The sequence below is a fragment of the Falco rusticolus genome, chromosome W (genome assembly GCF_015220075.1).
Source record: "Falco rusticolus isolate bFalRus1 chromosome W, bFalRus1.pri, whole genome shotgun sequence".
Lineage (NCBI taxonomy): Eukaryota > Metazoa > Chordata > Aves > Falconiformes > Falconidae > Falco > Falco rusticolus.
Window position 1 is genome coordinate 11,337,577 of NC_051209.1, and position 14,526 is coordinate 11,352,102.

A 14,526-nucleotide genomic window follows, 5' to 3' on the forward strand; every position below is an offset into this window, starting at 1 on the left:
TTTGTTTTGCATAAATTGGATTTTAGGTGGATTTAATGATTAGTTAATAATTGTGTAGCGCAGACGTGTGAGGCTGAGGCACCAATGACACAAGTGTTTCTCTCTTAGTCATAAGCTGAATTCAAATAAAAGCACAGAGCCCAATTCCACACAGAGGCTGCTTTGGTAAATGCTGTCAGTGTTACATTTGCAAGTGGGTTGTGATGTGGAAAAGGGCAGGAACCTCCTGCCCAGTCCCACAGACTGTTTCTGAAAGCACAGCTGCATTGGAGGAGGGTGTCAGAAACCTTACAGGTGTGGGGCATGAGCTCCCAGTAATGGGAATCTGTCGTGCATTTTAAAACTGAAGCCTCTGAAGTGTGGCTGCATGAAAAATCCTTTATCTGGCAGTTCCTTGCTCTGTTTGCTCTGGTGTTTTCCTGTAGATTTGCTTTGTGATGGCTCCCACTGGTAAGCGAGGACTTGGCAGGGAGCGAGGGGTGTGAGCCTGTAATGCAAATTCTGCTTGTGCATCTATCTGGTCTCCAAAAGTGGACGCTGATCACACAGCAGGTGCTCTTCCACTGAGCAGTTCAAATAAACAGTAATCATGAGAAAAGACTGAAATCCCTAGAAGAACCTTGCTATATTTTCTACCACTTTCCCTACCTGCAAAGGTGGTGGAGCTGTGTGAAAAGGAGCTGTATCCCAGCCTGGCCTGTCTGTCCATCACGCAGAGAAATGTTGGCAAAGGCCGGCAAGAATAAATTCTGCTTTCAGCTACTCCTGAGTAATCCTGTTATGAATGAGGTTCCCCAGGAGTTTATGGACTGCATGGGGAGACGAGACAACCTGCAGCTTCTTTATGATGATGGATAATGGCTGAGGCAGGGACATGTTTTATCTTGTGTGTTGTTTATGGGGCTGACAGTGGAGAAACAGAAAATAATGTGAAAGGCACAAAGCTTCTAAGGAAGAAGTTGCTTGGTTTCCTCCTTTTCTCTTCATGCTGCCACCAAATGGCATCTCCTGTAATCCGAGTATATGTAGATGCCACAGGGGGTGAGAGTGGAGGTTTTGTTATGTCCGTGGTGACCATGAGTGCATGACATAGCTCTGGGTTCCTCTTCCCATCATCCCTGACACCTGCTGGGACTCTTTCTTCTTGGACACATATTCAGAATCCCAACTGCTTGGGTTTTCCCCTGGTTTATTGACACAGGCTGGGATCAGGAGCCATATGTACCAATGCCCACCGTGTGGCTAACTGGCTTGCCGGTCTCCTTCCCGCAGGCGGGCTCAAGAGCGCATGTCTGTTCATCCTCACCGTCTGCACCCCAGCTTTGACTTCAGCCACCAACTGCAAACTCCACAACCCATGGGGCCCCAGCCCAGGTATTTAGCTGAAGGGACGGACTGGTAAGTCTTCCACATTGCACTACTGCATCGAATGAGGTGTTTAAAAAGTCCTGGGAAGTCTGTAAGGGTTGGTGGATGTCATCATGGATCAATGCTTTCATGAAAGCTAATGGTTCATCTCAATACATACAACATGGGGAGTGTGCAATGGGAAAATCATCTCTGGGAGGGCCATGAGTGTGTGCTAAAGCCTTTGTGCATGTATGTGATAACATTGAGGCATTGGTATTGCCCATAACTCTTCATCCATGGATGTAAGAGTGCAGCCAAGCAATAATCTTCCTGCTGCAGGGCACAGCCAGGGTCTTTTTCCTGTAGACCAACATCTCTGCCTGAATTAGATCTTCTGCTATCCACCAGCCACTCAAAAACCAATGGCTGCAACTTTTTCCATGGTCTAAATTAGGGAGCACCATGCTGCCCTTCCCCACCTTGCAGGATGGTGTGAATGAACTAGTAGTTCTTAATAATTTTCCCACTGCAGTGTTTGATACCCTGGAAAATCAGAGTGGGGAACCAATTGTTTCATTTTCAGAGCAGGTTTTGAGCTCTTGCACAGTGAATAAGGTATGGGGCCCTACTTGGAAGAATAAGAAAATAACAACATACTTCTGAGTAGCTGCTTGTTAGCTGAGCAAAGTCCATTCTGTGCACTGAATGGAAAAAATAGCATGCTAACATGTTATTAGAGACAGTCGCAATGTGTACGCACAAGGGGACTGAAATTAAATGGCACAGGAAATCTTAATTATGGCATTTCCTAACATCTGAGAGCTTCACTCTGCAAATGGAGAGTCCTTTTAACACAGGGGGGGATTTTTTTCCCCTCCAGGGTAATAATACACAACCTAAAATATGGCCAGATCCTTCTGCCATTTTCTTCTCAGGTGTTCCCCTTAATGGCACCACTGTGAGCTGAATTTGGCCGGGATGACATTGTTAGTTCAGTTTGTAAAGTGGTTCATGTACCATCTGGATAGAGCCATTCTTTCTGCCTCTCCTTCAGTGCAGAGTGTTTAATTATAATCATTAGAAGGATCTGATAATGCATCACTTTATGTTCCCCTCCTCCCTCTCTCCCTTTTCACCCTGTGTTTCTCCATAGCTATAAAACCTAAGGAGCCAGGATGGCAGAAATCATATACTGTGTATATATATTTGGGTGACTCATTTCCCCTCAGGGCACATGTACAGTTTTGCCCAGTGACAGATATAAAAACTTTCCTCTAATGTGTTACCACCACATGAGCAGCAGTGACGCTCGCTTGGAGGCGGTGGGTGGTAGGCACCATTGCGGGAAACGGGGATGGAAGGAAGATCTGAAGGTGATCAGTCATCTCAGACAGATCAGCCTCAATTAAAATCTTCTGGTGAAGAATAAACAAATTCCCATTTGGTTCCTTAAATCATCTTTTGCGTATGCATTTAGTGAAGACCATCCAACCTGTTATCTGGAGCCTTATCCTTCACTTTTTGGCTGTTGGCGACCCATGTGCCATAAGCAATCACAACTCTTGAACCTCACATCTAAGCACCAAGTTGTCCATGTAGCACAGGCTAGAAGGTGATGGTTGGTTTTGGTTTGCTTCAGCTAATGTGCTCTGCTTATTCACCCCCACACCCTGGGAAAACACCGTTCCATGCAGTATTCTGCTTTGCACCATTCTGCAGACACACAGCATCGCTTCAGGAGCCTCGACATCCAATTTTAAGCCTCTAAATGCACCTGTATGCAAACAGTTCAGCACTGCTGTTATCGCAATTACTTGTGCGAGTTAATAATGGCCATTCATCTTTGAGAGATCTCTTCAGTCCTTGATTTCAAAGCACTCTGTGGATTATCATGTCTATTTTGCAGACAGGGAACATGGGAAGGCAGAGAGGAAGCGGTCAGGGTCATGCATCAGGCCTGGGAATGGACCCAAAGCCTCCTGATTTTCAGTTGAGCCTTCCATCCACCTGGGAACAGTCTTCAGCAATTGGATAAATATCCAAAATTGTGACACAGGGGATGGAAAATGCCCAGCCCTGCAGATTCTTACCCTGGTTGTGTTCCTGCCAGTCGCCTGCTGTGGTTTATCCTCTGCCAGGTTTTGTCTGTCTAGCACATGGCTAGCACGGGGTCAGCAAAGACAGTCCCCTCTTTGCTTCAACTTGGTGTGGTGTGTCTTAGGGGGTACAAGAGCACTGGAGCTGCTGTCTGGTACCCAGGCTGTTCTGGGTAAAGGGTTTCTACATTTACTGTTCCCTCACATCTGTTATCTGCTGTTGAGTGAAAGTAATTTTACAGCTGCTGGAGGACACGTCTGGGTTGCTCCTAACAAGCTGTGGTGGTTGCTGCCACTGTTCTCTGCTTAGGGGAAGAGAAGTTGGAGGCTGGAATAGGAAGCCACCCCTGTGTTCTAATTAGCTTTGCTTTGGCAAATGTGAAGACAATGGTTATTAGAGCACTGGCTTTAGTAATTATGATAAAGTGAATGACATTCAAAGCACTTGTTTGCTGAGAGATTCTTTGGCTGGAGAGACAGGGATGAGCCAATTGGATTATAGATGGAGATGCAGCGTTAGGTCTCCTCCCATCCCTCCACACGGCGTGGGGATGGGGCTGCAGTTTGTCTGCGTGCTGCGCTGGGCACAGCTGTGGCATTTGCCAGGATCCTGGTCATGCCAAGTCCTGGGATTGAGCTGAGTTATTTTCGTGGACAAAAGTGTCTAAATTCACCAAGAAGAGCCCCAGCTCTGCTGGCCCAGGCCAGGCCGCATGCAGGCAAGCGGGACCTTCGGGGGTGTCCTGCTTCATTGGTGTTGGCCTGTTGGTTGTGTGACACCCTTTTCTACAGCAGTCCCATCCAGAAATCTCTTCAAACCTTTATATTTTCTGCATGAAGAGCAGCTCTGGAGCTCCCTGAGGCTGGGTTCAGGTGAGGTGTGGTCTCCCTTGTCTCCCCAAGTCCTACCATGACCTGGTCTGGGGGACCTCCAAGGAGTACAGGCATGTCAAAAAGCCCCCAGATGGTGCCTAGCTGCTTCCTAACAACTACGCAGGATGGTTCATCTGTGTGCCCCCTGTGCTGTATTCCTGCAAAATATTCAAGGCAAAATGTAATTGTCTGCAGTGATGGCAGCACAGACAGGACCTGGTCTGGCTGGGCTGAGTTACTGAGCCTGGGTATCGATTGGAGCCACCAAAACACTCTTGTTCTGAAATCAGCAGGCTGTGCCCATGCAGCTCTTGACCCCAGCTAACACAAATGCTAACTGGCATAAAAAGAACACCACACTCCTTTGTGCTGGCCCACATTGGAGGAAACTCCCTTCCGAGCAGTAGCATCACCCTAGGTTGAGGAACCCACCGCAGCCCAGAGCCCACCAGTGGAGGTTGCTGCGTGAGCGTGATCTGACTTGCTGTACGCCATACAATAGAACCGTGCAACCAAAGCCATGTCTTCATCCTCGTGCCCGCAGGGACCTCAGCGTCGATGCAGGACTGACTCACACCCAGTTCCAGGTCCAGCCGGTCCCTCAGCCCTATCAGCATTACTTAGCTACACCTCGGATGCACCATTTCCCCAGAAGCACATCCTCGACACAGATAGTAAGTGAAACGCTTTTACCGAGAAATGTTTTATGCATTGTCTGCCAGAAGGCAGTCAAAATAAAGGCTGCTATCTTTCTATCACCTGTCTTCTGTGAATCACACTTATCTCCGGCTGTGGGAGGGAGTGTCTGAAAGGATAATATTGCATCACTGCACTCTGGATTAGGGAAAGGAAAGAAAAGCTCAGCTGCTCTGGAAAGATTCGGTCCATGGTGTGCAGCACTATGCTCACAAGCTGGTCTGCAAAACCTGGGCAGGGTGGGAGAGACTCAGCAGTTATTACTGATAATATAATACTGGAACAAACTGTGGGCTCCCCAGGACTTTTTGTATGCAGAAGGATTGGCAGTAGGTGACTCCCTTCCCTGGGCTCAGCCTCGAGGACCATACCTCATCGCATCAGCCTTGACACCATCCATAAAGGTTTTGCATAACCTCTTGCACAGCTGGAGATGGGGTCTGACAGAAAGATGGTCTGACTGGGGTCATTTGCTGGCCCTTCTCCTAGCAGGGTGCTGTATTTGGAGCTGAGCCATGCCCAGGACTCCTAAACCTTAAAGCTTCCTCAGAAATCCCACGAGGGTGTTTTTCCCTTGTGCCCATAGTCAGACCCTGACACCCATGTACTGCAGTGAGGCTTAAGAAAATCAAAGCTTGGATGAAGATAAATCCACCCATTTCAAACAAAACAAAATAAAATAAAATAAAATAAAATAAAATAAAATAAAATAAAATAAAATAAAATAAAATATCTTTTTAAGCTAATCCATGTTGAGAGTTTGGAACCACAATTTTATAGATGCAACAGGAATTATTACAGCAGATAGTTTATTCAGAAGAAATGCATTTCTCAGTTATCATTTATAGGAGATCTATTTAATAAAACTTCATTTTTTGGTTATTAAAAGGCTTCCATGGGGGAAGGTGTCAGTCTGCTCTTTAATTTTGAATTTTTAAAGCACTAGATTTAAATCAGGGTACACAATGGATTTCTATGTGCAGGTATGGGTGGCTTTATTTTTTCTCCCTCACTTCTTGCAGGTTGTTCACGAAATCAGAAATTACCCTTACCCTCAGCTTCAGTTACTTGCTCTTCATGGACTGAACCCAAGCAGGCACACGTCTGCTGTGCGGGAGAGCTATGAAGTATGTATCTCGGGGACTGGAATTATTATTAAATTTTTAAATGCTGGGAATCTAAGCGAGTTCTGGTATAACCTTGTAACTCTGTTTTGTGGCATGGCAGTTGCATTGAGTCTTGCAGCAATTTTAGTAATAACTGGGAGGCAAAGGGGTTGAGTGGGTTTGGTAGAAGTTGGTTTATTCCAAGGTGCCTGGGTCTGGCTTGGATTGACTCTGTCTCCCTTCATGTCTGTGAACAAACTGCTCCAGTTCTACAGGGTTTTGTTTCCCAGCCTGTGAAATGGAGCTCAAATTCCATCCTAATTTCTGAAATATTGGATACCCAGCTCTTTGCCTGAGCCCTTAATTATTAACCCAAGTGCTAAGGCTCAGATCCATCATGAAAGGAAAGCATGACTGATTTGGGTTTGATGGCCATTTCCACTGCGGAAAGGGCAGGAGGGAGCCTTGGTCACCAGCAGGTAGGGTGGGGTGGTGGGACCTCATGCCCTGGGAGCAATGCTGATGGTGTTTGCTGCTGCTCCTGTGCTGCAGGAGCTGCTGCAGCTGGAGGATAGGCTGGGCAGTGTGAGCCGGGGCACCGTCCAGAACACCATCGAGAGGTTTACCTTCCCCCACAAGTACAAGAAGGTGAGTGCTCCAAAACCGCGGCATGGCTGCCAGCCCCTCTCAGCTGGCCAAGGGCTGTGGGCATGGAGCAGACAGAAGGAAGGACTTTGGTGGGTCGCAATCCTCAGGGTTGGCAAACTGCTGCCATCAATCAAAATATTCCCCAAAATGGGGGAGGAATGTAAAATCCAGAATTGGTGCTTTAATATCTTGTGGGGATCCTGGGCTGAAGCGGTGGTGTAGCTCAGCTGGCTGTTTCTCACTTCTAGGATAGGAAGCTGTGGGCCAAATTTTCAAAAGGGTCTCAACCTTCTCCCACCCAGCGGGTGCAATTTCCCCCCTGTCCGCACCTGGTAAGAAAGCGCACATGCCAAGGGGGCTTCTTGCATGCAAACCCACCCCGTTCTGCATGCAAGTGGTGCTGCCCACGCGCCCTGCCATGAGAGTGCTGGCTCCATGGCGTTGGGGAGGTTGTCCTCCCCTCGTTCTGCAAGAGGTGTCTCCTCTGTTGGAGCTGATCCCCTGCCCGTAAGGAAATGGGTGCCGCATTTTGGGTTGTGCTAATTAGAAAATGGGAAAAATGCTTGTCTGGGCAGTGATTTCACATGCTGGTCATTCCCGGCTGGGCAGTGACAAGTAGGGATGTTTCATTGCCCAGGTTGGAAGTGAGTCAACTCCTGCTGCGCTAATCTCTGACCGCATCTCCAGTGGATCCAGAAAAATGACATTAATAGGAATGGATTGTTGCGACGGAGGGAAGACACAGTCACTCAATATGAGTGATCAGCAGACTTCGTTTATTGTCTCTTACAGTCACCTTTTATGCCTTCTTATAATTAGCTCATACATATTACAAAAGTTAAGCTCATTATTGGTTAGTTGCCTAAATACCAAGCCCGCCCCTAGTTTCTCTTCTGTAGTTATCTGTTCCCACCTGCAACATTCTTTTCCCACCAAAATCTTCCTGTTACTGTGTAACAAAAACAGCCAAAGACAGTGTATTTTGCTTTACTTCAGATAAGCTGAGAGCGATGTGCATTTTTGTCCAGCCAGCTGGACTATGTCTATGTGACCCTTTTCAGCTAGCCAGTTATCCACAATGGATGTGTGGTAGGAAGAGAAAAGGGAAGAGCTGACAGTTTAAGCATTGCCCCATGGCGCAGTGTGGGGCTGGGCTGGTGGTCAAGCTGGAATGGGGCACAGTGGTTGCCCTTCCTGGCAGTGGTGACCCCACATGATTTAGGGTCTCCAGGAGAAGCCTCCAGCAAAGGAGACCATGGGGCCATCCCCACTGCAAGGAGTATGGAGGAGGTGGTGAGGGGCTGTGTTAGGGCAGCAGAGGACTGGCTGCTCCTTGGGACACTACCACCAGCCACACTGCCACTGGCCCCAGGAGATGTGCCGACCAGCAGCATGTTGGTGGCATCCTCCCCTCACTGGCTGTTTTGGCTGGGCTGGCTTTCCCAAGCTGGAGGATCTGACCGGTAGATGAAGCTCTTGTTATTTGCCTTCCTGCAACTACCCAGGCTTGGAAGAGCATTAGAAAGGTCAAGTCCTAACCAAATCATGTCTTTAACCTTGCTGTAGAGAAGACCGCAGGAGGGCAAAGCTGAGCGAGAGGATGGAGAGGAGTCAGACACCGACGAGAAATGCACAATCTGTCTGTCCATGCTTGAAGATGGAGAAGATGTCAGGTAAGATGCTCCCATCTGCTCCTTTGCCTCTTGATGCCATCTGAATTGTGTTTATTGGGATTAAAACTGCCATGAGCCGGTGCGGTTGTCCCTGTTCTTGTCCTGACAAACTCATTTGGGCTTTTTCAGGGTCTGGGACACCAAATGCTATTTAGATGGACATTGGTGTGGGCTGTAGGTATGAAGAGTTCTGCAGCAGCAGGAGGGCCAAGTTTTTATAGTATCTCCTGGGCTTGGATCGCCTGCTTCAAGGCTGTGCCAATGGGCCAGGTGGCAAGTGTCAGAGAAGGATGGATCCCAGGTCTCAGACAGCCATCTGGAGCTCAGGGATGTCAACATTTGAGCTTGACAGATGACCAAAATATGATAAAAGGGAGTGTGGGTGTGAAGTCTAGGGGGGTTTGGCTTGTGGCCAGGACAGAGCTTCTTTATTGTAGAGTAAGTGAGATTACTCTGCCTGCACGGTCACCAAGAACCATCCTGAGCCAACAACTAAGCCCCAGTTATCCCTCACAGATGTCCCCAGGCTCTTGGCTGGGTCAAATCTCTGCTTGTGACAGGGGATGAGGACAAGCAGTTCCAAGGGGCTGACCTACCATGGCTGAAGGAGCTGCAGGTGGGCAGTGCAGCTGCACTACCCGGTCCTGCTCCTTGCCATTTCATTGCTTTAAACCATCAAGAAACACTCTGATCTTCATGCTGTGGATCCTTGTGGTTCACGGTCCCTCCGACTCATGAGGGTGAGCGAAGAGATGACAAAGGTGATGTAGGTGAAAAGTATCCACATTCCCTGGGGCACACCAGACACCCACATGGGAGCAGCAGGGACCCACCTGACTGCTAATGAGCCACAATGACAAAGAATCAAGAGGCTCTGAAGTATAACCTGATACTCCTGAAAGATTAAAAAGAGGCAGCCAGGTTAGTTAATATCTGGAACAACACAATTCAGGAGGGTGTGGGGGTTTTCTAAAAGGCTTTGAGCCAAGAAAGACACCATCTCTGACCTACTACTCTGTGTGAGCTGGTGTAGCTGGGAAAGGCTGTAGGACCTCGGCAGCACTGGTGTCACTGCATCAGTGGTTCCTCATGTCTGAAGCAGCCCTGGCTGCTGCTTTCTGGCTCTTCCTGGTCTCCTGGACCTCTTCCATCCTAACGGGGTGGTACTTCTCTCTCTGCAGGCGGTTGCCCTGTATGCATCTCTTCCACCAAGTGTGTGTGGACCAGTGGCTGGCCACCAGCAAGAAGTGCCCGATCTGCAGGGTGGACATTGAAACACAGCTCGGCTCAGACAGCTGAAAGGACTGGCTGGACACACCATTTTCCTTACCAGGTCATATGGCCATAAACCCTTGCAGCAAAATTTTTGCCTTCTGAGCCATTTGATTGAGAGGAAAAGTCTGCAGGCACGTTAGTGAGGAGGAGGTGGCAGTACAATATCTAGCGGTAGGAGATATTGCACATAACGCAGGATACGGGCCCAATGAAAGGGAGCTGGCATTCCCGGAGCTCAGAGACCCCGTGCTGCAGAAGATTTAGTGTTGAACATGAAGGAACTACTTGTGGTAGTCTGGCCTGTCAATCCTGCATTTCATGAGGATTGTATATATACCTCTCGAATACATAGAAACATGTTAGGGGTCCTTTAGCTATTCCTATGGATGGCAGCTGGAGCATGTTAGCTTAAGAAATGTTGTGTTTGATGCCCTACTCATCTTGTGGTGGACATGTTGCTGTTACCTAATTTTCACCAAATATTTTTTCATAGATTCCTTATTTTGGTGTCTGATTAATAGATTGCAGAGGGGGAAGAAAGAGGTCAACCTTTCCCACCCTTGAGGGGGGAAGAGGCGAAAAAGCAAAATCCTGTTTACAGTCAGAAGGGTTGCGCTCTTTGCCTCAGCTGTGTGTGCTTCCTTTCCTTGCGTTTACAGTGTGTTGCAAATTTAGAGAAGCTTAAAAAAATAATAAAAATTGGGAATGAAATGAATGAAGCAATAGGGAGAAGCTTCATTCCTGCTTATCTGCTGGTGCTGGACACTTTCTGTAGGGGCACAATATTGGAGTAGATGCTATTTCTTTGCTTTCCGTATCTTAATGAAGTAGCTTGGCATATCAAAATCCAAGGAAGGGCTGTATTCATGATTGCCATTGCCCATGATGCTTTCTCATGTGAGCTGTGAGGCTGGTTGGCTTCAGCAGCTGCTGCCAGCCATGGTCTAAAATGATGGTTACTAGAGTCGGCACCTATAGCTGTGCTTTGCAGTATAATAACATCAGAGAGGTGCTGAGCGATATACACTGCTGACTCCTCTCCCATGCAAAAGCATCTCTGATAACAGGACGGGGGAAAACTCAATGCTCACAAGGCACTGCTGAGGCCATGAGCACTTCAGTGTGGGAGGGGAAGGCAGGTTGGAAGGGGTTTTCTCTGCTTTTGGGAGGGGTTGGGTTGTGACCCTGTCCCAAAGCATGTGCACCTGCACCCACATGTGTTTGTATACACGTTTCAAGCTGTATCCACATGGAGAATTCAGTGGCTGTTAAAATGAAACTTAATTGCGTTAATGCTCAGAAAAGAATTAGGAGGTAGTCCCTGAAGGAGCGAGCTGTTGCAATCCAAGCTCTCCTTGAAATAAAGACCTCAGAACATCAACTGCAGGGACTGAGCTCAAAGCCCTCTGGAGAACTGACATTCACAACCAAAAACCTTTTTTTTAAAATATTTTTTTTTTTTTTGCATGCTAGGGGAGCAGAAGAGAAATGCAGAGGAGCAAGGGGAATTAGGAACATTATATATTGAAAATGCTGATGTGGAGGGAATGATTTCTGGCTCCCCTGAGTATCTGTTTTGCTGGAGCCAAGTGATGCTCTCCAAGTAGAAACAATCATAAATTACCATCTGAGAGACTGCAGGATTCCTGCGAGTGGTAATCGCAAGTCCCAGAGGCACCCCAGAGATTATTTTTTTTTCCCAACTGGAAAGGGCAGAGAAAGAGGGGAGCCCCATGGGGAGGAGAGTACAGGAGCTGTGTCCATGTAGGTAGGAGCGAGTGGAGGGGGACACATGGTGGTATGTGAGGAAGATGTAAGAAAGAAATGGTTTATGATGAGGATGGTGAGACACTGGTACAAGTTTCCCAGAGAGGTGCCCGATGCCCCATCCCTGGCAACATTCAAGGTCAGGCTGGATGGGGCTCTGAGCAACCTGATCCAGTTGAAAATCCCCTTGACCTTGGCAGGGGGTTGGACTAGATGGCCTTTGAAGGTCCCTTCCAACCCAAACCGTTCTGTGGTTCTATGATATATTTGCCACCTAGCGCAAGCGATGGCTTCCTGGGGGATGTGGTGGTCCCAGCCCTGATGTCCATGGGTCAAGGAGTGCTCCATCGATACCTATGGGGCTTGCTCCAGCAGTAGCAGATTGAAGCAGCATTAAAAATACTAATATTACTAATCATATGGACAAGCAAAGCAAGGTTTTGCTGGTAAAATACACTGTAAGCCTGTCTGGTCTGTCCAGGCGTGAGCTGGGTGTGAAGCAGGGAGAGGAACAGGGCGACTGGGACCCTGGCTGGGCAGGGAGTGAAGGAGGACTGCTTCCGAACCACGTGTTTTCTTAAAGCCTATGCGAAAGTATTACTATTTGTCTAATGAACAAGCACAGTTTTTAAACAAACAACAAAAAAAAAAACCTTTGGTGAGAAAAAGTACCAAACTCCCATGGTCTCATATGAGTGACTGATCCCAAGGTGCGTGTGAATTTACAGTGTCTGGAGATGCATCGGTGTGTCAGGTTCCTTTGTGTTTAAGTAATTTGTATGAGTAGGTTGCGATAATAGGATGAGTTTAAAAACAAATCGAAACAAACAACAAAAAATCTCTAGGAACAAAATATTGATAGTTTACAGGGTTTTGTGAGTTTAAATGCCTTATATTTAACAATCATAATTTATGACTAACTTGTAGATATTGTGGCTTCTTATTTAATTATTTTTATAGTTGTTTTTTTGCATTTTTAATTATAATTTATTTATTTAGAAATTAATACGAATTTTTTTATTACTCCTATTACCTCATTTTTTGCATTGTTTCTGGGAATGGAATGCTTTGCATGCATCGGTACTTTAAAAAAATAAATTAAACATGGGATGTGGGGGGTAATGCTTATCTTGTAAAAAAAAAAAAAGAGAAAAAAATCAGGGGCTGTGATTATAAACTGTATTACTGTGGTGCTGTTACCTTGGATACATTCCATAAAAATGCAAACCTTTGATTCTGTATGCTGTGACATAGTGGAAAACTGCAATATAGTGACTGTGTTTAGCACATATATATGAATATTATTTGCACTCATAATCAAACTCTGGTGATCCTTTGACTTGTGTCCTTACGCATTGAAGGTGATTAATGGCGCTCTGCAAAACCAAAATGTTTTGGTCGATTCTTGCTACCGCCCTGTCCCTGATGCTGCTGGTGATGCTATTGCTCTTGCTGCATGCATTACCCTGCAGTAACACCTGGCAGGCCCCCACTACAAGGCTGTGCTTGGGACAATGCATGCATTTAGTGCAGGACTCTGCAAGCTGGTTCAGAAACCAAGGAAGGAAGCCCAGGAGTGGTGGCTCTATTCAGTTTTTGGTTCCTGTTGGTGCTTGGTCTGGCTCTTTTCACCCTCTGTGCATGCACCCCACTGGGCACTGCGGGGAGGATGAAGGAGGTAAATGAGTCTGAACTTGGAGGCAAGAAAACTGAGGGATTCATTGCAATTTTTAAGGGTTGACCCCTGGTCTAGCTGAGCAAGGGGCTGGGATAGACACAGGAGCGATCTGGCATCCCTTTGTAATGCCTGCCATGAGCATTTGCTACAACCCAGCTGTGAAACATGCATGGAGCAGAAGCCCTCAACGCTGATCTTCTTGATCAGTTGGTTTAATCCCCCTTGTTAAGGGGAAAACCTCAACTTGGAGCTTTTTAATCTACTGTAGAGCTGGGACCTGCACCAAAGCCTTCCTGATGCCGAGGAGGAGGTCAGTCCCAAGCTGACGTCCTGCTCCTGCAGTAGTGGCCAAGCATGCCATCCACAGCCATGGCCACACCGCTCTTGCGATGCACTGCCCTTTCCTGAAAGGCTCCTGAATATCAAGCGCTCGAGCCTCACAAGAGGGTTAGAGCACCTTTGATAATATTTAAAGCTTTAAGCCATAACTGCTCTTGGTCAGCGCAGATGCTCAGCCATGTATGGACAGAAATGGGGTTCAACTCCTGTGCTCAGCCAGTAGCCATCCCCACCCAAAAGGCTTTGGGTGCAATTCTCTTTTGGGTTAGAAAGGCACAAAATGACTGTACCTTAATTTTTTTCTCTCTGTCCCTTCAGGGTGCTGCTCTGCTTTGTTGACTTTGCCTTACCCTGGGTTTAAAACCTGTCTGTGCTTTTCCTTGCTGCTCCGTGACACTCCTCCCCTGTAGCCTGGAGCTGTGCAGGGACAGGGGGTTGGTTGTTCCCTGCCCGCAAAGACACTGTAAAAGGGATAAATAAAACAAGGAGTGAGCGAACAAAAATCCTCTCCTTTAATGACCCAGGCTGGTGAAAGGATCACCCACATTTTTGTACTCCTACTGCTGTTCTGTTGTGCTGTGCAACATTTTGCTACATAGACTATTTTATAGAATAAAGCTAGAGAAATATTTATTATTAATATTAAAGCAATAGTGCATTGAAGAAATGAAAAGACATTAGAAATTGTGTAAATGCTTAGATTCACTTTTGGTGGATTTTTTTGTACTTTATTTATAACTAATAAACCAAACTGCATTGCTAACTATAAACCTGTGCCATGCAGAAGTCACCTGGCAGGGAGATAGCTTGGTCCTTATTTACCACTTGTTTCTTGTTTCTTTGGGTCAGAGTCAATTCTTCTTTCACTATTTATGACTTTGGGCTTTGAGGTGCAAAAGAGATGCTGCTGGGGTAGAAAATACTCTGCCCAGCTGGTTTGCAGAGGCTGTTGGTGCTTGAGCTCCGTGGCAGAGGCGAGGTGAGGCTCTCCACACCGGGCACATTACGGTGTGTGATGTCCTGTG

General features: G+C 47.0%; 1 protein-coding gene across 2 annotated transcripts in view; it reads left to right on the forward strand.

The window, feature by feature from the left end:
- Positions 1-14,267, forward strand: part of LOC119140626 (E3 ubiquitin-protein ligase RNF165-like) — a 51,011-nt gene extending 36,744 nt beyond the window's left edge. The window contains exons 3-8 of one of the 2 annotated variants that reach the window (XM_037372119.1): positions 1,273-1,398; positions 4,864-4,993; positions 6,038-6,142; positions 6,674-6,769; positions 8,336-8,442; positions 9,624-14,267. In XM_037372119.1, the coding sequence (XP_037228016.1) occupies positions 1,273-1,398; positions 4,864-4,993; positions 6,038-6,142; positions 6,674-6,769; positions 8,336-8,442; positions 9,624-9,741 (682 nt within the window). In that variant the 3' untranslated portion in view covers positions 9,742-14,267. The remainder of the gene's footprint in view (positions 1-1,272; positions 1,399-4,863; positions 4,994-6,037; positions 6,143-6,673; positions 6,770-8,335; positions 8,443-9,623) is intronic. The other variant, XM_037372120.1, reaches the window with a different exon arrangement.
- The last annotated feature ends 259 nt before the right edge of the window (positions 14,268-14,526 follow it).